The sequence below is a fragment of the Beta vulgaris genome, chromosome 9, assembly GCF_026745355.1.
Source record: "Beta vulgaris subsp. vulgaris cultivar EL10 chromosome 9, EL10.2, whole genome shotgun sequence".
NCBI lineage: Eukaryota > Viridiplantae > Streptophyta > Magnoliopsida > Caryophyllales > Amaranthaceae > Beta > Beta vulgaris.
In genome coordinates, this window is record NC_079210.1 from 50,877,350 (window position 1) to 50,902,904 (window position 25,555).

A 25,555-nucleotide genomic window follows, 5' to 3' on the forward strand; every position below is an offset into this window, starting at 1 on the left:
TTTATAGTGGAGTAATAGAGGTGACATGTGGCGTGTATATATACATTGTCGCACACGCCTCACACACGTCTTTTAATATATTTGTATAGATTGGCCAAAAGTATGTGTATATGTTTTAGGTGGATTTAATTGTACTACGTAAGATTTTATAGCGATCGTTGTAATAGAACTAATAGGTCATGAGAACATACACAAAACAACAAATACCTTCAATTCCTCTAATATAAAAAATCACAATCGATAGATTTATTAATATTTCTTAACAAATAAAAGGCAACGTTACAATATCAAATACATTACACGCATGACATGTCTAATAAATCACTATAATTATCAAATAAAGCACACTCTTATCACATGTGATAAGATATTATTACTATAACTAGATCAATAAGTGCATGAAATAGTTAAAAAAAAACTTATATAAACCAGATGTACATTAATTTAGTGTGCACCCGATTCATTTCACATGAGTTGTAACGATTAAATTTTTAGCCGTCTGATGTTGAAAACTTGGCAAAACTTGATTTAGTAAGGAAAGGCCTCAATAATTGAGAGTGACATTATAGTTGGTAGTGGAATGATGTTGATATGAGCGAATCCAGCTTCTTTCAACAATTTATTCCACTCATTTTCAGTCCTCTCTTTGCCGCCAGTACAATTTGTCATCATGAACATATCAAGTGCAACAGCTGCATTATCAAACATCCCTTCTCCTTCAGGATGAAGAATTATGTCAACAATAATCACCTTTCCGTTTTTCTGGGATACTGCCTTTTGACAGTTCTTTAGGATCCTTAAGCAGTCCTCATCCGCCCAATCATGCAAAACAGACTACGTTCACGTACACAAACACAAATCAAGTTATGAACTAGACATAAGTATTAACTATAGAAACATGCTATAATAAAGGAGATCGATAATAGTGTTAAGTCTCGTCTTTCTAAAAAAAATATACATTATTGATAACTGCATGCAATCTGAAAGAGAGAATAACATAGACATGTTGCATGCATCCATAAGTCAATGTCAAATATTGGATATATGGCTAGATCTAATATTTCACAAACTAATATAAATGGCATCAACAGTCAACACCTAACTATAAATTATTATAACTATAGTTTATATTTGTGAGCTCTAAAAAAGTTTCATTCACTTTGTTTACTTACTTAACATGAGATATAATATAATTGTAGAAAAGATCAATTGTTCCATAATGAGGAATATACTGGATAGTGACATTAAGGTCCATATACTACTACTTGATGTTACGATAGAACTTCATAGGCTCATAACTCTTAGGCTATGTTTAGTTCACATGAAATTTTCTAATATGAACTTATCTGATCTGATCTGATATACAAGATCTTATCTTTTAGATTTTTCTCAATATATAAGAAAAAATATAGTCATATGGGGTCTTGTTTGATTCATCTCAATGAGTACTTTATTAATATTCAATTATTATAATTTTTACTAATATGTAATGAAAGATATTTAATAGTAATAATGATTTTTAAATATAAGCATAATCTAATCTGATCTGAACTTATTTTTTCTGATCTGATCTGATTAGATTTGAAACAAGCAAAAATAAGGTGAACTAAACATAGCCTTAGTCGAGTGGAAACTAGTCTTTTAACTTGTGTAAGGCCAACATAATTGACATGACTTGTGTACATGTCGGACAATTCTAGTACTGGAGTAACAGAGGTATCACGTGGCATATATACATTGTCATGCACGCCTTTTAATATATTTGTATAGATGACTATCATAATGAAATAAAACAAAAGAGAACGAAATAATAATTCTATTTACCTTGATAATAACATTATCAGATGAAGGAATCTCCTTAAAAATGTCACCACCAACATGTGTGACCCCAGGATATAAGGGTGCATTAGCAACAACATGAGGCACATCAAAGTTAATACCCTTAATATGAGGGTATGCTTTGACAATCTTAGCAACCAACTTCCCAATGCCACCCCCAACATCAACAAGACTACCTTCCAACTTACTAAACCCATCATACCCTTTAATAACAGCATCTAACACAGGCTTAGTAGCAGCAGCCATTCCATCATTAAACAAGTTATTAAACTCAGGATTATTAGATGCCATTTCCCAAAAAGTCTCACCATGTGCCCTAACAAAAGGTATCCCACCATCCTTAATCGAATGGCTAATCTCGTACCATGGTTTCGTGACCGAATGGTCGGTTAGTGTTAGAAATGCAGGAGCTAGGCTAAGCTCTTGATCATGCAAGAGCCACATAGAGGTTGTGGTTAGACCATATAGAGTTTCATCAGATGGATGTTCATTATAATGAGCGGTGAAGATTTTCTTCCGAACTAGCATACGCATGACACGCTCAAGACACATTATATTAATAGAAGGAGAGGCTATTTTTGAGGCTATTTGAGATAAGCTCATTGATTGACCATGCGAGTGAATGATATCGGCGATGCGAAGCTCGACAGCAGATCTTAGCACTAGGCTATCTGCGTAGGCAAAGAGGTGGTTGTACACCTCGGCTTGGCCTCGTAGGAGCTCAGCATCGTCGTTAACATTTCCTAGTACTAATAGTTCATTGTTATTATTGATTCCCATTTTTCTCTCGATTGATTAATTGATACTAGTATATAACTCTTACTCTTTTAGCTTTACTACTATTAAGTGTAGGTTTTGTGTTGAGTTATACATGAGTGCACTGTCTTAGGAATCTATTTAAAGGAAGAAATCAATCAAATTATTGGACTTTTTCAAACAACAAAAGTAAGCTGACATGTTGGAATTCAGAGTCCTACAAATCTAATATAAATTCCAATTTTTTAGGCCGATGGCTGCCTCATAAATATCTTATGGGGTCTACTACGAGAAATGATAAACATCTAATTGCTAGATGTTTATAAACATCTAGCAGGGGTAAAATTGTCAATATACATGAAAAAAAGTTATCAGTCAAACAAAAAAGTAATCTCGAAAATTGGGCACTGTCAGAAAATTTCGATGCTAATATATGATGTTCATGCTACTACAACTTGTGTTCGTGTAACTATAACTAGTGTTTATGCAATAAAAATAGTGTTTATGTATAAACAGATAGTGTTCGTATTTTTTTAATTGGACACTGTCAGAAGATTCCGATGCTAATATACAGTGTTCATGCTACTAGAACTAGTGTTCGTGTAACTATAACTAGTGTTTATGCAACTCACACTAGTGTTTGTGTATAAACAGATAGTGTTCGTATTTTTTTTTTTACATATCTAAATAAGAGATAGAGAAGAGTAAAATAAAAATATGATGAAATTATATCAAGATGGATGTCTATTTGTAGAGAATAAAAATATATGAATATTGGTATATTTTTTATTTTTTTCTAAAATATATTTTTTGAGATATACAAGTTTAAAAAATTGGAAAAAGTAATTTGTTTGGATAACCACTCACATGTTGCCACATTATTGCTAGATGTTTGGCAAACATCTAGCAATTAGATGTTTATCATTTCTCGTCTACTACACCGTTTGGCCCCATAAAAAACAATTACGTACGTCAGTTAGTACGTGTTCTAAAACATGTATATTGTGGTCTAATGTTGAAATAGCACCTAGCTAGCAGACTAGCAGTAGAGCATTTGCTCAGACCCACGCCCAAATTTGTCTGTCTTCTACTCCCTCCATCTTTTTTTATTTGCTACAAGCACTTTTTCACAAAGACCAAGAAGGGAGTGGGGACCATTGACATAAATGGACTTAACAAAAAAGCAAATAGGTAAATTGTGGGACCTATGTATTATATATGGAAACATATACAAAATCAAGAAGGGAGTGATGGCAAATTTGTAAATAAAGTGTGGGACCTATGTACTATATATGGAAATATTTGCAAATGTAGCAAATAAATTGGAACACCCCTAAATGGCAAAATGTAGCAAATAAAAAAAGACGGAGGGAGTACTTTATTTTTTGTTAAGTGACTGAGAGATAAATGACACATCATGTTTCAAAAAAATTTGAATAAAGCTCAATTCAACTCAAATTCGACTTGATAATACTAACGTTGAGTCGAGATAGCTCAAACTCGAACTCGACTTGTATCATGACACCCCATATTAATGTTGATCTATAGTATAGGGTTTGTGAGTATCTTTTTCAATCATATTCTAAGAATACTTCAAAGTGACATTATATTACCTACAATCTTATGCAAAATACAATGTAGCAATGAAAAAAAGGAGATAGTAAAAAAGAAGATGAATGTTTTCTTTACCCCGATCCATTGATGTGACGCCTACTCCATTTAAGTCTCTTGTTTAATACTAACAAACGGTTTGTTTTTTTTTCATGAAAAACATTTTACAATGGAAAATTCAAATGCAAAGCTAATTTTTCTTTGTTTGGTTCAATGTAAAAAAAGTTATGGAAAAGAGAAAACTGGGAGGGGAAGGGAGAGGATGGATAGATGATAGTAAAAGGTTGCTAAGAAAGAGGGAGGAAAATGTGTTTTCCCTTCTTTTTGAAAGGAAAATGATTTTCACCCAAAGCCCCCTCGATGGAAATTTTGTTTTACACCACTTATCAAACCAAACAACGGAAAATGAAAGGAAAATTCATTTTCATGGAAAATATTTTACACCCTACCAAACGGAGCCTTAATGTAAATAAGGGGAAAACGTAAAAAAAAATGTACTAGAAAAAGAAAAAACAAAAAAAGATTATTACTTTTTGATCAAATAAATATTCCGGATAAATAAAACTTAAATAATGCAGCAATTAAAAAGAAACCATCATTTAAAAAATATAGCAATTAACAACAGCGACAACAAACATCCATCTCGTTCGTACTTTGGATACCCTTACAACCATCACAGACTGTTAAAGTGACTATTTCCTGGAAATTAGGAGGCGTTGAGGACAAAGGAATTGTTGGAGTTATCCTTTTTATTTAGTATCGAGATCAAATAGTAGTACAAACCGTTTCATAATTTAGAATTCTCATGCGAGGGATGACATAAGTTATACTCCCTCCGTTTCATTTTAATCTACACACTTTGACATTTTACACTATTTACAAATTTCACTTTGACCATCATTTGTGATTTATACGCGGATGAAAATATAGTCATGTGGGATCTTGTTAGATTCATTATAACATGTATTTTATTAATATGTACTTTTTATAATTTTTACAAATACAAAACTAAAGATATATGTCCTGAAAGTTTTACATTGACATGCGTAAAAAGTGTAAGTATGTAGATTAAAATGATACGAAGGGAGTATAGGCTATAGTATCATTAGTCATGAATATTCACGAATCAGGAGATGCATGTATGTGCAGCCTGCAGGACTTGCAGGTGTATACTCTTTGTCTGTAATCTGTGTTTGTGTTCATTTTGTTCAAAGAGTTCGAATGCGATTTTAATTCATTTCTTTCAAATAAAACCATACTGCTTCGATACTTTAGTCTTCTGAAGTGCGCTGAGGGGAACAGTCTCTTCCCCTTTATTTGACTTTTTATTGGTTAAGTCAAGATTACCACAATCGTGATTCTACTTTATTTACACAAGGGTCTTTCAATGAGAATCATGTGAGAGCTTAACGGTTCGAGGTGTTTATCTCATGGTCCGGAATTCGACTCTCATTAACCTCAAATTTGGGGTGTTTGTATGGATACTTGTTTGTGGGTGTAAATCCCTACTTTTCAGTTTCTGAAAGTTTTCTTATTGGTTGAGATTCCCTTGTTATCCCCTAACTCATGAGGGTTGAGCCTACTTGGCCAGTTAATTACCGAATAAAAAAAATAACATAACAAGGGTCTTTCAATTTAGATCATAAAATTGAATCTTAATATCGTAAAATTTTACGAATTTTGCATAAATAATATTTTTGATACAATATGTAAACTATTGACCTATGTGAATTCAATCAGGTAGATTGAATTACAGAAAATTCTGCCCTTTTATGTTGCTTTTTATTGGTTGAATCAAGATTATCACAATCGTAATTCTACTTTAAATCGCAAGGGTCTCTCAAAATTAGATCATAAAATCGAATCTTAATATCCTAAGAATTTACGAAGTTTGTGTGAATAAGATTCTAAGATAGAATATGTAAATTGTTGACCTATGTGAATATCAGGTAGATTGAATTACAAAAAATTCTAGAGAGAAACTTAGAGAGTAAATGAAGAAAGTAAGAAACATATCTTATTTCTCCAAAATTTGGACTGTACAAAATCTTACAAAGAGTATATACATCTGCTACTCTAACAACTTATAACTAACTTTGCACCCTTCTAACAAACTTAATAACACAAAGGGAAGAGGGTTGAGCTGAGTTGGCAAGACTGCAAACAGCTCACAAAAGCTCACATCAGCTAGAACATATATATAACTTAATAACCTACTTTTTCAATGGACGACGTTAGAAATTCAATTATAGCAATGAGGAAATGAGAAATGAGAAATGATGCCATCAAGGGAATAAAAGAGCTAAAGAGAAAAAAGAAGTATTTATATATCAAAAGCAAATGAAATAGTTCAATTGACATATTGCACCAAGAAGAACCGAATAAGATAGAGAAATGTGTGCATGCATGCGATATTTAAGGGTCAAAATGTGGCAGCTAAAGCTTGAAATAATAGATCTTATGGGCTTGGCCCATTTATTTTAGTATTCCAATTTCCAGTAATAGACTTCAATATGAGGGGTAAATGCAAAACCGGTAAAATCAATAATAAGTTGCGATTTTGCCGATTCTATCGATTTTTTGCGATTATATATATATACACACACACACACACACACATATATATATATATATATATATATATGTATATATATATATATATATGTATATATATACATATATATATATATACATATATGTATATATATATATGTATAATATATATATGTATATATATAATGTATATATATATATATGTATATATATATATATATATATATATATATATGTGTGTGTGTGTGTATATATCTAATTTTCTTCAACTGGATTTTTGTGTGCGATTCAAATCGTTTAGCTCCAATCATAGAATCGTGCGATTCTACTATCTAGATAGCAATAATTTTGATAATCTTGGGTTAAATTATACTTCTTCCGTCTCATAGTATAGTGCTTGTATTCTTTTGTTGATGTTCTATAATGTTTTGTTTCTTAATTTTTAATTTCATATGTTTCTTTGATTTGCCTAAATTTGTGTGGCCATCACTTATTTGCTTATTAGAATTAGCTTTTTTTTTTTATTTATCTTCATTTATTCAACCCAAAGATTGAATTAATAATCATACATTTAATGTTATCTCACCTATCATTCTCCGTTATCTCTTCTAAGATCAGTTTTCGCCACACCATTAATTTTTTATCATTTAAGTCTATGATTAAAAAAAAAACCTCCTTCCCATCATTATTTGACCCATTCAATTACATCCCCATTTTGCATTTCTAGCATATTTTTTGCATACTTTAATAATTAAATGCATATCTTAGTTGTTTATGTTACTTTTATTACGATTCAGTATTGTTTACTTGTATATGATGACGTATGATCAACCTCATAGGTCTCCAGCCCAAAACATATATAGCAAAACAAAATCATCTGCAAGAGTTTCCGAAGCCTTTTGCACAATGACAGTCACCTTCAAATGGTCATATTTGTTGATATACCCAATATTATTTTAAGGTGGTCCTAATTGGAGATGAAATATTATCTTCTTAGCTTCGAACTAATGGTAATATGTCTAATTTGGACCTTGTTCTTTTGAGCTTAAATAGTTTCAGCTCATGCAGTTCAACAATTGATTTCAATTTAGTTTAGTTGAGCAAAATTAAATTAAATTCAATTTAGAACAATGAATTTCAATACCTTTTCATTTCAGCGTATTAAATATTATTAGTAGTACTATTTTTATAATAATAATTATAATTGAAAAATGTATTATTATTATTAAGATTATTATTATTATTATGGCTGTTGATGGTATTATTCTAATTATTCATATATTTTATATGATTGTAATTATGATTAATATAAATACTCAAATATTATTCTTAGTATTATTGTTGTTGTTGTTGTTGTTGTTGTTTGTTTTTGGTTTTTTAGTTCAACTTAATTTCATTCAGTTCTGCAAAATTAATTCAGCAATTTCAGCTCAAAAAATCAGGGCCTAAGTAATACTCCCTCTGTTTTTTTTTTTTTTTATCATTCCTACTTTTCTGTGCGCGTCTTCCAATGCACGTTTTAAAACTTAAATATCTTTCATTATATATTAGTAAAAATTATAACGATTGAATATTAATAAAGTACTAATTGAGACGAATCAAACAAGACCCCACATGACTATGTTTTTTCTTATAAATTGAGAACATTTGAGAAGATTCTCTCTATACATGAATAGTGTCAAGATTCCAAGTGAGAAAGATTAAAAAAAACAGAAGGAGTACCTTTAACTTATCCTTTTGTTGAACAACTCAGAGAAATCACTTGAACTTCTACTTTGGCTTCTCTTTCTTTCATCTTTCTTCTTTGGTTCTGTAGGCGCATTTTTATTTTGCGTACAAGGCATGAGTGCATATTTGTATTTGACTATCCCACTGTAAATATTTTATTTGGAATTCATTTTAAAGTCACCAACAATTCTTTAAATGAAGAACCATAAACCTTATTGGATATTGGCAAACTGTAGGGACAAATTAGGGATTTATCCAATTTAGATTTCCCCGTCTAGACTCCATAGATGGTCAAAATGGATCAAAGATTGAGTTCCGGAATGAGGTTACAACACAGTCAGGAACTATGTTGCCCATTGCCGGCCTCTACTATATATCAATTCATAACTAAATAATATTTAAAGCACCCTAAAAATAATTAGTCTAGGTTGATTCAGGAAACACGAAAAAGACTATTTTTTTTAGTGATATGTTATTATGTAATCAATTTACAAGGTTACTAGAAGGTTGTCCAAATTAATTAGATTAATATTAGAATAGTTTTTTAGGTCTTAATTAGCAAAAATAACATGTGGGTGATAAATGCATTAAAGCTGGACAATCATATAATAAGTATAGAACGATCAGGCAAGCATATAATAATATATTAAAAAAAATAAAAATGTTTAGAATATACAGTAGAACTATTCTATATTAAAGATCTACATTAGGAAAAAAAAAACGATTAGTAACTTTAATATAAAAATAATTTTTTTTGAAGGATCAATATAAAAATAATTAATTATTCAAGGACCCTCAAGATTATATTGTGGCTTGGGTCTGCAAGATTGAAACCTTCAGAACAAGCAATCGTAAAGCCTGAAAATCTGAATGAATATATAGATTTAATTTGAATGTGTTTGTGTTTGAAAGTATGAGTTTTTGAAGGGAGGTTTTGTATATCAGATAGCGCTACGTGACACCCTTCTTTGTTTAGTTTCATGAGGTGTTTTTTTTTTTTTGTGTTGGGTTGTGTCATTACTCGGACCAACCTGGCCCAATTCCATCTTCTCCAAGGGATGTCTTTTCGGTAATGATAATTGGTAACTGATAATTGCCCAAAAAAATTGGTAACTGATAAGTCTCTCTCTTCTTGCTTCTTGCTGACGCCCATAAAGGAGCCATTCTCACTAATCTCTTGTGAGTTGTGAGTTATTATCTCTCTCTTTCTTTGTCTTTAGAATTACTTATCTTTTTTGGCATGCTATCTTCAACTTTTACAAATTAGGACAGAGTAACTTTTGGAAAAGGTGGGATTTTTAAGCTAGTTTTTGTGAAGATTATAGGAATAGGATGACAAATTATATGGGTTTTTTGGGTGTAATTAATGACTTTATTGTCAATTTTAAGGGTTAGATATTTAGTTCAGTTTATTTGTTTCTTTTATCAGCAAACCCCATTTTCTTTGTTGAATTCTGCTGTTTTCATGGTGATTGTTTATGAATTATGTTGGTATGAATGAAATATTAACTCAAAAAGAGGTGGAATAGCTTTTTAGTTTAACACAACCTTCAAATGTTCTATGTTGTTATGGCAAAATGTTATCTACTGTTATTGCAAAAATGTTATCTGCTGTTATTGCAAAATTTTATCAACTGTTATTGCAAAATGTAATGATAAACTATGTTTTGTGATAGATTGAATAACAGAAAACGGAATTAAGAATCGCGGGGTGTAGCTGTATTTACAATTATAAGAGGAGGATGGAGGGAGGACCCTTAATATTGAGTCATTGCAGCAGCAGTATAAGTTGTTCAAATTTCCAGTCTAGTCTTTATCACCATTTTTCAGTATCTTTGTGGTGTCACCGACAAACTCATCTTCCTTGCTTTAGTTCTAGTTCTAGTAGTAGCAGTGCAGGCTGCGAGATTCGTAATCCAAAGAACTCGAAACCATGGTTGAGAAGAGAAATTAAAAGTCTGCCTTTTGTATCTGGGGCTGCTGGTGGTTCTGTTACTCTCAAGGAAACTGAAACTTCCCCCTCATTGTTAGTGAGTGGTAAGGGTGACGACACGTACACATTGCCGAAAATTGATAAGTGTGGAAGGTTTTGCAGTCCGAGAGCTGCCCGGGAGCTTGCCCTGTATAGTAATTTGAAGCCTTTGTTTTTCCTTTTCTGCAGTATCGTTCTGTTTTACATCCTAATTATGAGGCTCTGAATTTTGGCAGGTTGATTGTTTATGCTTCTTGTTTAGATGGGCAGGACCCTGTTCGCTTGTTTGAGAAGCGAATGAATGCCCCGAAAGGTAAGTCCCATTTGCTTCAAAAAAGTTGTTTTGCTTTCTAAAGCACAAACTCTTCCCTTTTGGAGGTTTGGAGTTTGGAGATGAGAAATGTGTATTTTCATTATTTACTTTTGTCTTTGCAAATCAGAACCTGGGTACGTCTTTGACAAGAGCTCTTTACTTAAATATGATCACATGAGGTTTGGAGGATCTCCTGTTACCACCTCCACTGTTGAGGAAGCTGATAAACTTCTCAGTGAACTTGAAGCTGAATCAGTTATTGGTAAATTTTGCATCATAGCTTTTTATTTTGTACTAGAATTATTGAAAGGTCGGTGAAAATGCAATTATTTAATGCTAGGATGGCTGATTATGTCACGAGTTCATGTCTTTAACTATATCAATATATTCTCTGCTTGTTAAGTTTCTTGATGATTTTGTTCATTTTTCCCAATTCTAGCTCTTATCTGTGGCAACCTCTATAGGGTAGCTTGTTTATTTGGTATATTTACTTTTCATTGAAGTCCATGTAAGTTTCAAAGGATTCTTTAAATTAAGAGTCAAACACGATCTCTTATGTGTTTAATCATTTGCATACATTCAATTTACTCCGTTAATATTGAGTTGGCAATCATTTCTAATTCAGCCAATAATGACACCAGGCAGCCCCATGGTTGCATAGGAGTCAAACATGCTCTCTTCCAAGCTTTCCATGGTTTCCCAGTGGCTCCTGAGAGGAGCTTCTGGGGCATGGCTATGGCCCCTACCAAGGTCAACTGGTTTTGAGTTTATCATCTATGCTGAAAATTGTGGGCATCCCTAGGAAGATTTCCTTCAATAGTAGTCGAGATTAAGTATCAATTCCATTAGCATTTAGCGCCGCTTTAGGATAGCTATAACCTGTGAAGATAGAGTTTGTACGGTGATTGTAGTCTGAGATCATACATGGAAGACCAATGTGGCCCATGATGATTCTAGGAGGTTGCTTGAAAGCTGGGGGTCTTTCGTTGTCAAATTTTTTTTTTCTTTTTTGGGCTCTTCATTATCCTTTTGAATGGCGTTGGTAAAGGATAATCCTGAATCCGCCCTCCTTGAGATTGTCCAGGAGTTTTTACCAGCTTACAGTACCACTTGCTGCTTTTTTAGCAAGGGACTGATATTTCTGAGATATTCCAGACTTCCAGTGATGTCTCATGTGTCACCTGGGCACATTTCATGGCCTTCGCTTAATTTTTGGTAAGTTTTTGTCCATGCTCCTGCAGGCTATTGGGCAACCTAAGAGTTTCTTAGTTCTATTGTGATTGGCCTCAATCTCTAGTGAAGGCTTTTTGGGTTTTGGTGACTAGTGTGGCTTTCAAAATGAGTTGCGTGGGGTTCGATGACCATACAGATCGTGGCGGTCATTTGGACTCTGGGCATCCAAGGAGTTCTTCTTGTAGCCCAAGAACCTTCTGTCCAAATTTTTTTCTAGGACATCTTCTGATCGGAAGGGGGTGGGGGTAATAGAAAGAATAAATAAAGTCCTTAAGAAAATGGAGGTTATTGAAATTTGCGGTAGATGAGAAGAGGTATCGACTTTGTTAGCAGGAGGTATTAGTGTCATCATTCTGGATGTCAGTCGGTCAGAGTTAGCCACCTCCCCTCTAGGTTAATGTATCACCCCCCAAACAAGAGTAATAGTTCCCCTTCCACTTCTCTCTCCTTGCATTATCTAGTTATCTCTTCTATACCATCAAAATTGAACTTAATTTTCTTCATTTTATCTCCATTATCCCCGTAATGCATTCCCCTTAACCCGAACATTCCCCTTTGAGGTGGTTGTCTCATCACTAAGTGTCCCTTGTTTGTCATGTCCATGGAGTAAATTTACTTAGTGGGTGTCTGGGTGATGTAAATTTATTCGTTTCATGCATCATTCAGCTGCACTGGCTCCATGTAGACGGAGAGATTGGCTGAAAGAAATGGGTTATATGATACTTGTCAAGTTTTTATTTGCGTTTGAGCTTCACGTGTTTCAAACTAGTGCATAAGATTTAGGGTTTTAGTTATTGAGCTTCAACTTGTTCATATAGTCGTACGTCCTATTTGCACATCATCCTTTTCATTTTCATGCTTCAGTTGTTTCTTTTACAATTTGAAATTATATCTGACCATATCCGGTTATATTACAGAAGCAGAAGTTATGTCAGCTCCTCTGAAGTTGGTGTACAGCAAACTGCTTCTGAGGCAATAATCTTAGCTCTCCAGATAATGAATGCACATCGATATTGTGCTCAGTGTACAGCTAATACAATTCATTAAGCCCTTTTTATCTCACTGCAGATTCACAAAGAAACTTCTAGGTGCAGTTGTGGATAGGTGGGATGATCATGTCCTCGTGATTGACAAAGTGGCGCCACAGAATTGGAAGGTCCGCACCTACCCATAATTTTTTGCCTGTGATACTTTCTGTTAGCTGTGAAAATTATGCTGATTAAATTTTTTAACTTCTACACCTGCATTATATGACTACTAGTGCAACCACTTGGTTGTTTATCTGAAACTGTTTGTCCACTTTATAAATTGCGTAACTGACATTTTTTGTCATTTTGAATACTCAATAAAAGAATGAGCCAGCTGGAAGGATTTTAGAGTTCTCAATTCTTCATTTAGCAATGTCTGAAATATCTGCAGTTGGAACACGGCATCAAATTGTGATCAACGAGGTATTGTATTCTTGACATTTTGGAACTTCTTACTTGTCCTTTATAAATGAATGAGACTCTTATGAAACACAATTTACCTGCATTTGAAGGCTGTGGATCTTGCAAAACGGTTTTGTGATGGTTCAGCACCTCGCATAATAAATGGCTGTCTGAGAACTTTCGTCCAAGATCAATCATGAAGAAGTGATCTCCATGACCAAGCTGCATAAAGTAATCATCAAGGGAGGCGGGTATAAGTGCTCCCGGCATCTGATGGAGGATCAGCAGTCCGGCACTGCTTGTGAAGGAAATCAAGAATCTGTATAGCCGGTAGTTGCAGAAGGTCTCTGTATGGAGGATCGGGCATTGTTCAAGGCATTTTCTGCAGCGTGTATGAAAACTTCCGGCAAATATCGTCCAGTAAACGAAAGAATGAAAACCGTATAGGTTTGTAGTAGTATCATAGAGCAGGATTTAGAGTTTACAGTCAGCTCAATCCATGGGTTTCTGAATAGGACTGCATTTCGTGTTGTCCATAAACAATACAATAGATTTGTAATGAGAGTACAAATTTGCTAATTCCACGGAACCAATATGTTTCCTTTTTGTGCAAATGAGATAGCTTGGCACCCTCCACCCGTTGATGAGTTTTTTTATGTAGGGGCATATAGGGCTGAGGCTGACAATTCACCTAATGAGTGAATTTGAGTTCTGCTCAATATATATGAAAATGTATATGCAGGGCATGCTCAAAATATGTTTAAAAGTAGAAAAATGTGATATATTAACCTTTCGCTATTTACCATCCGAAAATACTAAAAATCGCCCGTATTTTATTCTTAAAATACCCCCATACCCGTCCCCTTTTACCCCACTCTTACTCTCTCACCTCTCATCCAACTTCACATCCACCTCACTCCATCCCTTAAACCTCCACCACCAGTGTACCACCACTGACAGACCACCACCACCGGCGGACCACCTCCACTGGCGGACCACCTCCACCGATGGACAACCACCACCGTCAGACTCACACTCGCGCACCACCACCACTGCAGACCACCACCACTAGGAACCACCACCACCGGAGCACTACTTCGTTGTCGCGGACAATCACCAATGTAATGGTTTTTTTAGTTAGGAGTATAATTGTAAAAAAGGACGGATATCTCTCATCACTCATCCTCCCCTCTTTACTTCTTCCGTCTTGAAATTAGTGTATCATTTCATTTTCTCGCGCTTGCTAAGCATGGTTTCGAGATGAATGCAACAAGATCTCAGATTACTATGTTTTTCCTAAAATTTAGTTCACGAAAAACAATCAAAGTATTAGACGTGAATTAAACTATTCAATGATACAACTGTCTAAACAAAGGGTGTATTATACCCCCTCTGCTTCTTTTTACTTGCTACATTGTTGTGCACGGTTTTTAAGGCATTATTTAACCCTTAATATCTCTTATTTTGTTTAAGTGAAAATTATAAAAATTTGATATTATGAATCTACAGGTCGAGATAAATCTAACACGATCAAACATGATTATATAAAATTAATGGCTTCATTCTTAAATCAATACTATAGCAAATAAAAAAAAGCTCATGAAGTAAGAGATTATCTATTGGGAAACACTTTCATAAGATCTACTCTAATTCCATCAACCTTTTCAAGAAAAAAAAAAAAAAAAGCAACCAAAATTTGAACTAAAAAACATAAGACACAATCATAGAGAAAATGGGAAGAGAAACATTGAACTAAGTTTCATCACTTTCACTCAATCCACTCGAAAACACAACACAAACAACAATGGAGGTAATTCCACGCTTGTCAAATCGTCTCTTTTTCAAATCTCTCATAAATCCAATTCTCCATTTCCATCATTCTCCAATACCCGCTTCAAATTTCCTACCCATTAACCCAAACCCAATTAAAATTACCCATTTTCTCCACACCACAAGAACCCTAAATTCATCTCCATCCTCCTCCAGATTAACTTCTCGGGCAGGTTGGTTATTGGGTCTTGGGGAAAAAAAGCAACAGAAATTACCCGACTTGGTAAAAGCGGGTGACCCGGTTCTCCATGAAGCTGCCCGAATTGTTGACCCGAAAGAAATCGGGTCAGAGAAAATACAAAAGATAATTGATGATATGATTGATGTTATGAGGAAGGCTCCTGGAGTTGGCCTTGCTGCTCCTCAAATTGGTATCCCTTTAAAGGTTAATTCTTTATTGTTTTTTTTTTTCTTATTTTTGAATAATTTTGATGAATAATTTTCTGTTTTTTCAGCTGGGTTTTCAGTTTTCAGATTGTGATTGTATGTAGGTTTGTTTAATGATTGTGCAAGTGTTGGTGTTTTTTTTTTTTGGGAATTATGTGATAGGATTTTTGTTACATGAAATACATTTGTTTCAGTTTTTTGATGTCTTGGTTTTTGAATAGTCTGATAGACTATGTTACTTTGACACCTTCATTTACCTCATGAATTCATTTCAAACTAAAAACTTGACTTTTTTCTACAAAATATCATGAATTCATTTCAAACTAAAAACTTGACTTTTTTCTACAAAATAGATGAGTCGGACACTTGGACACCCGTATTTGGGTAGACACTTAACCCGTGTCTGAATAATATTGGGTTTATAGAGTTATTTAATCATATTATTTTCAATGTGTGGTTTTAGTTTTTGGGGTCAAGCCATGTTGGTTCTTTCTCATGATTTGTATGTTACATTGCTTGGCTTCATTTGTGACCTTAAGATGGGGAGGACGCCGGATGGAGTATAGGGGGTATGTTATGCCTGTATGTTATGCCGAAATAGGCTTTGTGAGCTCATACACTTAAAATTGTTTGAATTTGTGTGACGTATATAATGTGGGTGAGTGGTGATGGTTTGTTCATGCTCAAAGCGGGGATGAAAGTAAGGAGTTTGAAGGGTGCTCGAAGTTGGATAGATTTCTATTAAGGATATAATTGTGTGATTGTTGATCTCAAAGTCTGGTGAATGTAGCATATACATTCATTAACATATTTGTGCAAGATAAATTTACGTTGTTCATCTTTGTGTAGATTATTGTGTTGGAAGATACAAAAGAGTACATCAGTTATGCGCCAAAAGTGGAGATCAAAGCACAAGATAGACGCCCTTTTGAACTTTTGGTATGATTGGTATTAAGTCCATACTAATTTGATGAAGTAGTTTTCACTTTTGGTTTCTTTCTCTCTAAAATTTTCACCAAACTCCAAGTTCTCTGCATATTATGACATGCTCTTAGATATGAGGGCAGGTTATTGTGAATCCGGTACTGAAAAAAAAGGGCAACAAAGCTGCACTTTTCTTTGAAGGCTGCTTGAGGTATGAGGTGTTATCTTATTTTGTTAGTTCAATATGCTTTTGGCACCATAGAATTTGTTTTGCACCAACTAATACTCCCTCACATCTTTGATAGAGAATAATTTCCATGTAACTTTAGTGTTTATGATCATCTGTTTTGTGTTATATAGGGTGTAAAACTTCAAATATTTTTTATGTTTCAGATTATTATCAATAAAATCAAATTGCTGGTTAATCTGCTTGCTCTTCTTTTTAATCTTGAAGTAACAAACTTTAGGTGTATTTTGGATCAAGGGTGAACCAAATACAATCTCTTGTTTATACTTATTACAATAATATGTGTACATCTGGCCCCTGAATGGGCGGCACCACAGGAGCCTTTTATAGTGCATTGGGATTTACCCATTATGTTAATAGGGTGGCACAGCAGCTGGTATGCACGTCTATAAGCTCAGCAGTCAGCAGAATGATTGCTCATATGCTCTGCGGTATAGAAGTATATACCTCAGAGTGTCTATTCATGAAACTAAGGAAGAGGAATGAGAAATCTTAAATTTCCTCGTCTCTCTTCTGGAGGAAATTTAGATATAATCCAGGCCTCTAGGGCTGTGTCGTATTTCATTCATTTCTTAGGCAAAGCGAAACCTTATCTGCTGTTTCTCTATACCAAATCATTTTGTCTAAGGGTGCATTTCCTTCATATGAACTTACCTGAAGTGATTGGACTTGATCAACCTTTATTTCACCTTATCTTTACACCTAATAAGCCCCACATGCAAGTAAGATGCAACTGTCATTATTCCTCTTTTTTGGTTTATTTTACTGAACGACGCATCATCTATGTTTGATTTGTGAGCATTGGTTGAATGGTGCTGCTCCAATATTTAGTTGCAACTTGCAACAATTACATATTCAAATTTGGCATACATTTTCCTGTTCAACGGTGCTACCCTATTTGCAATATGATACGTTTTAGTCATACCTAAACCTTTGACAATCTTCACAGTGTTGATGGGTATAGAGCAGTTGTGGAGCGATCCCTTGATGTCGAAGTCAGTGGACTGGACCGATATGGGCAGCATATAACTGTGGATGCTTCAGGATGGCAGGCGCGTATTCTTCAGCACGAGTGTGACCACTTGGAGGGTACTCTTTATGTTGACAAGATGGAACCGAAGACATTCAGAACTGTTGAAAATTTAGATTTGCCTCTTGCAGTCGGATGTCCAGAGCTTGGTGTGCGCTAGTTTTTCATCTTGATGCCAGGCTCTTGTTCACTAATACTATTGATTAGCGTTCTTAGCTGGAGAATTTTTTCATTTATATTAGTTTTGTAAGGGGGAATCAGCATTCTTTTTGGTTATTTTTATTGATTGCAAATGTCACATTTTACAGTATATGTGGGAATTACAGCAACGGGTTGTATTTTTTGCAAGCAATTGATGCCCAAAGTCCTATATACGGATATTACATCAACTCTCTTGGTCAATAAGTATGAATGATTATCCTAGTTGTTTATATTCTACCTCTTTTAAAACAATATACCAAGCTTTGAACCACACTTCTAACTTTTGATTAGAAGTGTTATATTCCTGATTTTTACAATAGATGTACAAAGACTTAACGAAGACGAGAAATATTTTGACGTCACGCAAAAACCTGGATTATCCTTGAATAATCAAAAGCTAGATTAAATGATAAGATGATGAAAGTACTGATTTTTTATGTCAATTTTCCTCCATTATGGAACCCCATCACAAAATGGTCTATTAAAAAAGCATATATAAGTTCAATGTCCTTAGAAAACGTATATCTACAGGAAGGTAGTAAGGTACAATAACTCCCATCTTCTAAACCTCTCCTACAGGCAATCCTTTGGCTAAAAGGAAATATCCGTTATCTGACGAGCAGTCTTCAGTGTCCAATCAGAAGAAGCCAGGGGCGGATCCAGCGTGGGTTCAGTGGGTTCAACTGAACCCACGCGGATCCGTAGGAAAAACTGAAAACTATAGGAAATAAGGAACGGATATATAATAAATACGCGTATTATTTTACTTGAGAATGATTTGCCTAAGTGGTAAAGTGAGCGTGCTAGAAGTGCGTGCTAGAATCTCTACAAGGTTGCGGGTTCTAATCCTTAGAGCAGTTGGTTTTTTTTGTTTTCCTTGTTTTTTTTTTTGTTCTCCTTGTTTTTTTTTTTGTTTTCCATGTTTTTTTTGGTTTCTTTTTTCTTTTTTCTTTTTTCTTATCTTTGGTTACTAAAAGTTTAGAGCTTAAATTTCATTGTTTGATCTTCTATTTCCATTTTTAAATTCACCCGTTATTAATTAAGTCTCCTTTATATTTATAAATCTCACCCTCCCACCAGATATTAATACATCAAAAGGTAATGAATCTAGCGATTGTGTTCCTTCTCTTCCCGTTCTCCAATCAATCATTCACTAAGTGAAATACTATGTTAATTATTTGATTCACTGCTCATATATTTATATGTTATGTAATGAAAAGTGTGCTAGTTGCTAATATTTTTTTTTCCATTGTTTCATATCTTTGGTATCTAATAATTACTTTCAACACTTAATTAATAGTTTGATTTAATGAAAACTGTCTTAATAATTGATACTCAAGCGGTTGTTCGTTTTATAACTCTGTATTTGTTGTACAAGATATTTATAATATTTTGTTAGTACAATATTTTTAATTTTTGTTATAATGTACCCAAGAATGAAAGTTTTGTTAGATACAGTTGTTGAAAGTTTTCCTTTTTATTAAAAAATGCAACTGTGGATAGTAAAATATAATTTGAAATATATGTTTACTCCGAACCCACGTGGCTCAATTCCTGGATCCGCCAATGGAAGAAGCTCGTGACAATACAGTATCATGTTTCAGCTTTCTAACTTGCCATAAGATTGTCCACAGTCGAGTTGTTTAGCAGGGATGTAGAAAGTTTATTTTTAGATCACGCTTTCGTTGGTAGGAAAGCAAGGGGAAGGATATACAACCCCAGAGCTCGAACCTTGTGCTTTCCAACAAAATGATGTTGCAACTCCTGTGTAAGTAATGAGCTGGATATCTTCTAAATATAACCCTTGGCATGGACTGCTATCACTGCAGGCGAATCTTATTGCTTCATCAGACCCTGAAGTTCCCTTGATGCCCACAAATGATATTTTATCAACATGTACTGCTGATGTCTGCAAGTAAATGAGTTATTAGGTGTTAGCCAAGCATAAGATTGAGAGTTCGGACAAAATAGGAGAAACATTAGTAAGGGTATAATGTAATTGTCCATGCTTATGCTAGCCAAATATCAGCATCTCAGGGAGGCAATAGTCATTTTGGACAACAAAGTGGGAGCAAGAAGCAGGGTGATCCTCATTGTCAGATAACGTTCTCAGTCCCTTCATAAATACCAGTGTTACCTAATTTGCTAATCTACCGCAACTTTCGATCTGAAACACGTGAGTCGATACATGCAATTCTTACACTTTTGGCCTAATTCAACAATATCATTTTGCATGCACAAAAACATTTGCTACTGTGAATTAGGTAATCCTGATATATACTAAGCTCATAATATGATGATATGTGGAATTATAAGATATGAAGAGTGTGTACAAGAATAGAGTAAAACTTGAAACAAACTTGTTCCTTACACACTGTACAAGGGAACAAAACTTTGCTGAAGATCAGGCAATAAAGTTATGTATCTGCTTGATATAGGTCACATATTCACAAGCAGTGGATGTGATACCTGATTTATACATGGCTCTGGAGCATCACAATAATATTGATCAACTATAATTGGATTTGTGACATTTTCCATCCACACATTTTTGAATGTAACCCTTCTGACATAACCAGCACCTCCCTGTTACAAATAACATCTCTCATTTCAGTGGCAGGAACTTCACTGGGTTGTTTTTGTTGTTGACAACTATTCATTCGTTATTTGCTTAGCTACTATTCTATGCAAGATCATTTTAGAGAAGGCAATCTTCATGAGTGGGATTATTACGATACAAGTCATTGTTGAGACCATTTCGAGGAGATTGACCATAGTTATGATTATTACCGTCACTTTTTGCTAAAAAATACTACTTAGCTTAAAAACCAAAACAGGGAAATTAAGGGCAGATTATAGAGATTAAGGGAAGAAAAAGGATTACAGGAATGCCACTCTGCCAAGTTACCAAATATTATTTTTTCTCCATAGTGTTTGACGTGATTCTCTTTCTTTAATTATCTCTATATATAGTCTTTCCCCTAAAAGACTACCTAGCTTATTTTCAAGCTAACTAATAAAGACAATGCCTAAAGTACCCTCCCCTTCTAATATCAGTTCTTAGCAATTTGTTAATGGAATAACTCATAGTTGGGATCATTATCGTTGATCGTTCTTTGTGGGGGAGGAAATGTGCGAGAGAAAGCTGGATATAATTACCTGCCAGGTTTTGATTCTTACACCGTTCTGAGTGTTAGACAGGTATGCTCCATCTACCATTACATCACGCACCTCAGACCATTCACTCCATCTTCCCAAGCTTCCAATACTAGTAGAAAATTCAAAGAATAAGCCAAGTTCCCAAGGTCGAAAGGAAATTGATCAGAAAAATGTACTTACCTGGAATGGGTGCAGTCAGTACCTTATGCCATGGCCTGGACCACAGGCAAGCCCTGTAATTACAATTCTCGAGGAATTGCTCACAATGGAAACACAATCATCCCCTGCACAAGTTTGTGAACCCTTTCAGAAAGAATGTACACGAAAACTTATAGAAATAATTTTCTGCAAATCAGAAAACAACCAAAAGATTCTATGCCAGCCGAATTCTTAATACTTCTTGGCGGAATACGTGTAAATGCTACATATACTTCTTTTCTTAGAAAATGCTGTCTGTATAATATTTTATCCAAAATTCTGATTTTACGGGGAAGAGGATCAGAATAAGACTGCTGGAGTTTTTGTAGTTCATGTTAATTATGATACATTTTGAAGGGGTACTAAATGGCAATAATAGCAAGGAAAATCTAACTCATTACCATGGTAATGGAATCTCATCCCCAAATATATGATTCACTTCACAAATTTTCATTCCCACTTAAGACCACACCTAAAAAAAAGTGGTGATGGATGGTAATGCAAGATTATGAAGGGAAACACATAATTGGGGATGCATTCTGACTAGAATGGACATTTTTCCGTACAAAACTAAATAAAACTCATTAACATTACATCCATTTATTACCACCTATAAGATGGGGTCCTATTGAGTATCTAAGTATCAGAAATTTACTCAAAATTTGTTACTTAAGTAACAACTGATCCCATGACTGCACAGTTAAGGCTCAAACCACTTGATGAAGCAGGGAATTCAAACAAAAATACCCAGCAGTCATGCTGACACCACCAAAAACACACCTCTCAAAAATAAAAATGGTAGCAACTACAGACATTTGTGATTTCATCTAAGCGTCTAGTACCAGATCATCTTGGGATCTTAACAGAGCACCAAATATGATAGTACAATACCAATCAATGCTACAGGCATGTTCATCACACACAGGAGACTTGTATAAGCTAGACCAGGAATCCAGCGTTTCGTGACAAGTACTATTATTTTGCAACTACCCAAGCATTCAAAAAGAAGCTCACTATAAACTGAAAGTGTAATATCAGTTGGCCAAGAAAGTAATCACACTTTCTGAAAAACATGAGACGTAATGGTTTCGTCTTCTATACTTGTACCAGGCTTTTCAGTCCCCACTTAATGTCAATAGAAGTTTGTGTAGTAAAAAAGATTCCATGACTGCAAATTCAGATGAAGGTATGAGAACTGCAAGATAAGCTTCCTTTCATGTTTATGTCATGACACATTGCCCCATAACAGTTTGCTGACCATAATTTCACCACAGGTTTTATTTTATTTGAAAAAAAGATTCGTTAATACTAGGTAACTAACCAGTTTTATCAGTCAGAAAAGTGCAAATCATATGTTTTCCCAGTACACCTAACCAAGTGTTTTATATGGACATAAAAAGACAATTTGGAACAATCAATTCACCGCAGAAAATTCTAACGTTGCAGCATAACCATAATTAGAAAAGTAACTAACCAGTTTTGATAGAAGTATCACTGACTTGAACATCAGAAGAAGCACTTATGTGGATTCCATCTGTATTAGGACTTTCAACTGGCGCTGTTAGCGTGACATTAGAGACCACAATGCTACGGCAATTGGTAAAGGTTATATGTGTTTGTTGACTATCAATAATACTGATATCTCTAACTTTTAAGTTCTTGCATCTGTGAAAAGTAATAGCCTGCAGAATGATTGTTCAGGAAATCTAAGCTTTTGAAGATCACATCAATACTTTATGAAGTAATAAGGTCGAAAGGCACATGCCCAAATTAGACAGTGTACATTTGAAGGAAAGTGTAAAAAATAATCTAAACTTATGGCTTGAACAAGGCGCAGAACTCACCGTGGGAGCGTGATGACAAGGCTGCCAAAATCAACAGAGAAAAGACAACTATAAGGTTAGATGTATCATTAAAGACAATTCCTAAAGTTTGCAAATAAGCTCATGGATATAAGAACATACAAGTGTTGCATTAGTCTTGCAGGACAGAGCCCACCAATCCTTTCCCATACCATTAATTGTCCCCCCACCTTCCAGAGTTAGTTGCTCCACACCATGAAAGTAAAGCCATTTGCGAGGGTTCAAACCAAGCCAAACTTTAGGATCTTTAGGAGCAATAATTGCTCCAAGAATCTATACAAAGACAATTGCAAATGCGTCAAGAAGTTATGTTCACCCCTTCGAAGATATTGTAATCATCAAATTGTAGTTGCATAAAACAAGTTAGATTTTGAACGGCAAAACAGCAAATGGCACTACATACCCTTAGAGTCACCTCAGTTTGACATGCAGCAAAGTCGATTGGTTGTACCAAATAAGTAAATCCCTCTGGAACAATAATGGTTGCCCGCTGAGGGAAAGTACATGCCACTTTCCATGCATTTCTAAAAGCCTGCACAGAGGAGAAGCATTTAATTTAACTGATCAATTGATTTAGCAGGCCAGATTAAAAGCACAGAAAGAGTTGACCTAATTCCTCAGTTTCCCTAGGTTGATTTGGAAGCAGAATTTATATATCTTTAATGCAACACAGATGTACTGAAATACGGTACATTCATGGAGTGGCACTTCTATGAGTTGGCAAGGGAAATCCCAACTGCTTAATCCTGTTCCAACCACAAGAAAGTGATTCTTAATCTTCATAGTGACGAAGATGGAAAGGCTTCCATACTAATTATCACACTTTACGAAATACACGCTAAGAAGTAGATCGCAATTCAAAACTTTTGCTACTTCCTATGTCTTCTAGAAATGACAAATAATATACTTCTAATGGTTAAATTATCATTTTGGCTCATTCTATATTGCACAATTAGGATGACCTCAACGAGAAGAACCTCCTACAAGTAAAAATCTGCAAGACACCAGAAAATGATCCTTATGTCTCGTTTACTCCGAGGTCAATACTTGAGTCCATATGTACTTTTGCATAGAATGCATCATGTAAACGTTCCTGGTAATTTGGTAATGGCTCTCCACCCAAAGCATGTCCTTTCCTTCATGGATCTTCACCTCAAACGAGCGTAACATAAGATGATTTTCAAGACTCCATGTCTCGCGACTCACACCACCAACCACCCATTCACAGCAAGCAAAATTTTACTCTCCACCACTTACATAATTACTAGATTGCTTATCCAATCCAAAATATTTGGGTCCAACCTATATAAACAGTTCATATGTTATGACACAAGGACGCCTCAAATGAAACCAAGACCCAACAGACTCCGAAAATCCGAATTCAATAGTATGAGTAGCAATTTGTAACATGGTTCAGTCACATAATTAAAATTTTCGTTTAACTAGAAAAACAATCCTAACATAACCATATTACCATAATCACCTTAAATGCCATCAATATAAATACACATTAATACATTATCAAACACACTTCCAATCCTGAACCATAAATGTCATTTAGTAAGCTTCAAGCAAACAAAATCTTCTCATGCACTAACCATTCACACCCAAAAAAAAAAAAGAACCTTTCTCCTAATTTATGGGACAATGTAGGCCAAAAAGTATTTCCCAATCAAACAAGCATAGTAATTGCACAACATTGATATACTATCATGAATTATCACAACATAAACAGGTAACTTTGTTACCTAGTAAAAGAAACATAATTTACATAAAAAGAGAAAAACCCATAAATTTCACAATTTTTTGATATAGTATAAAGTAAATGGGTATGAGTTATTTTATCTTTACCTCAGTATCATCATGAATACCATCTCCTACAGCACCATATGCAGTAACATGAAGAAAGATTCCAACTTCTTTTCTGGGTTTTCTGATTACTGAAAACCCAGATCGTGGGAGCTGAAGAAAAGACTCAAATTCCAGTGAACTAGTGAAATGCAAGAGCACTAGTGTAATAACTAACAATAAATTACTGGTACAAATACAATTAATTGGAAATTCCATTTTTGGGAATAATAAAAAGAAGAAAATTGAAGTTAGCTAACAATTCGCAATAAAGAATTACTAGCAATCATTTTTATAATATTGATCTTATTTTTGTTTTTATATGGTTGGTGAAAGCGCAAGTGCGCAACTCGGAGTGTAACTGTGTGTGTATGTTTATGGTACTATAGTACTATTGATTATTGAAGAATTGTTTGTTTCCGGAAGAATGGAAG

The 25,555-nt window shown here is 34.5% G+C and overlaps 4 protein-coding genes across 9 annotated transcripts; 2 read left to right on the plus strand and 2 right to left on the minus strand.

The window, feature by feature from the left end:
* Window positions 1-224: 224 nt before the first annotated feature.
* LOC104904580 ((R,S)-reticuline 7-O-methyltransferase) lies at window positions 225-2,728 on the minus strand. Its single transcript, XM_010692866.4, has 2 exons — window positions 1,825-2,728; window positions 225-834 (listed from the first exon to the last, which is right to left on the minus strand). The coding sequence occupies exons 1-2, from the start codon at window positions 2,617-2,619 to the stop codon at window positions 529-531; spliced, it is 1,101 nt and encodes a 366-aa protein (XP_010691168.1). The 5' UTR covers window positions 2,620-2,728; the 3' UTR covers window positions 225-528.
* A 6,782-nt stretch (window positions 2,729-9,510) lies between these two features.
* LOC104904581 (hypothetical protein) lies at window positions 9,511-14,049 on the plus strand. Of its 3 annotated transcripts, none has more exons than XM_010692868.4 (8): window positions 9,511-9,666; window positions 10,164-10,609; window positions 10,696-10,772; window positions 10,900-11,034; window positions 12,923-12,977; window positions 13,074-13,161; window positions 13,358-13,456; window positions 13,546-14,049. In XM_010692868.4, exons 2-8 carry the CDS (start codon window positions 10,230-10,232, stop codon window positions 13,633-13,635), a joined length of 924 nt encoding a protein of 307 aa, XP_010691170.1. In that variant the 5' UTR covers window positions 9,511-9,666; window positions 10,164-10,229; the 3' UTR covers window positions 13,636-14,049. The 3 variants fall into 3 exon arrangements, with proteins under 3 accessions (XP_010691170.1, XP_010691169.1, XP_010691171.1); XM_010692867.4 differs by having other exon boundaries at window positions 9,518-9,673; XM_010692869.4 differs by lacking the exon at window positions 9,511-9,666 and adding an exon at window positions 9,667-9,776.
* Window positions 14,050-14,935: 886 nt separating this feature from the next.
* Window positions 14,936-18,284, plus strand: LOC104904582 (peptide deformylase 1A, chloroplastic). Its single transcript, XM_010692870.4, has 4 exons — window positions 14,936-15,650; window positions 16,502-16,591; window positions 16,720-16,787; window positions 17,773-18,284. Exons 1-4 carry the CDS (start codon window positions 15,240-15,242, stop codon window positions 18,011-18,013), a joined length of 810 nt encoding a protein of 269 aa, XP_010691172.1. The 5' UTR covers window positions 14,936-15,239; the 3' UTR covers window positions 18,014-18,284.
* Window positions 18,285-18,394: 110 nt separating this feature from the next.
* On the minus strand, window positions 18,395-25,555 carry LOC104904583 (probable polygalacturonase At1g80170). 4 transcript variants are annotated; one of them, XM_057391687.1, is made up of 10 exons: window positions 25,125-25,264; window positions 23,966-24,019; window positions 23,677-23,805; window positions 23,376-23,546; window positions 23,256-23,276; window positions 22,886-23,093; window positions 21,416-21,497; window positions 21,214-21,322; window positions 20,524-20,640; window positions 18,395-19,963 (listed from the first exon to the last, which is right to left on the minus strand). In XM_057391687.1, exons 2-10 carry the CDS (start codon window positions 23,969-23,971, stop codon window positions 19,724-19,726), a joined length of 1,083 nt encoding a protein of 360 aa, XP_057247670.1. In that variant the 5' UTR covers window positions 23,972-24,019; window positions 25,125-25,264; the 3' UTR covers window positions 18,395-19,723. The 4 variants fall into 4 exon arrangements, with proteins under 4 accessions (XP_057247670.1, XP_048492711.1, XP_010691173.1 ...); XM_048636754.2 differs by lacking the exon at window positions 23,966-24,019 and having other exon boundaries at window positions 23,689-23,805; window positions 25,125-25,554; XM_010692871.4 differs by lacking the exon at window positions 23,966-24,019 and having other exon boundaries at window positions 25,125-25,552.

What these genes read in the sequence shown, in the direction of transcription:
- LOC104904580 (XM_010692866.4), bottom strand. Translation starts at nt 2,619, where the DNA reads ATGGGAATCAATAATAACAATGAACTATTAGTACTAGGAAATGTTAAC. An exon ending in CTGATAATGTTATTATCAAG is followed by an intron (nt 835 to 1,824) that starts GTAAATAGAATT and finishes ACGTGAACGTAG; the next exon opens with TCTGTTTTGCATGATTGGGC.
- LOC104904581 (XM_010692868.4), top strand. Translation starts at nt 10,230, where the DNA reads ATGGAGGGAGGACCCTTAATATTGAGTCATTGCAGCAGCAGTATAAGT. An exon ending in GCTGCCCGGGAGCTTGCCCT is followed by an intron (nt 10,610 to 10,695) that starts GTATAGTAATTT and finishes GAATTTTGGCAG; the next exon opens with GTTGATTGTTTATGCTTCTT. An exon ending in TACAGCAAACTGCTTCTGAG is followed by an intron (nt 12,978 to 13,073) that starts GCAATAATCTTA and finishes ATCTCACTGCAG; the next exon opens with ATTCACAAAGAAACTTCTAG.
- LOC104904582 (XM_010692870.4), top strand. Translation starts at nt 15,240, where the DNA reads ATGGAGGTAATTCCACGCTTGTCAAATCGTCTCTTTTTCAAATCTCTC. An exon ending in GACGCCCTTTTGAACTTTTG is followed by an intron (nt 16,592 to 16,719) that starts GTATGATTGGTA and finishes ATATGAGGGCAG; the next exon opens with GTTATTGTGAATCCGGTACT. An exon ending in TTCTTTGAAGGCTGCTTGAG is followed by an intron (nt 16,788 to 17,772) that starts GTATGAGGTGTT and finishes CAATCTTCACAG; the next exon opens with TGTTGATGGGTATAGAGCAG.
- LOC104904583 (XM_010692871.4), bottom strand. Translation starts at nt 25,340, where the DNA reads ATGGAATTTCCAATTAATTGTATTTGTACCAGTAATTTATTGTTAGTT. An exon ending in CTTGTCATCACGCTCCCACG is followed by an intron (nt 23,094 to 23,255) that starts GTGAGTTCTGCG and finishes ATCATTCTGCAG; the next exon opens with GCTATTACTTTTCACAGATG. An exon ending in CAGAGCCATGTATAAATCAG is followed by an intron (nt 19,964 to 20,523) that starts GTATCACATCCA and finishes ATTTACTTGCAG; the next exon opens with ACATCAGCAGTACATGTTGA.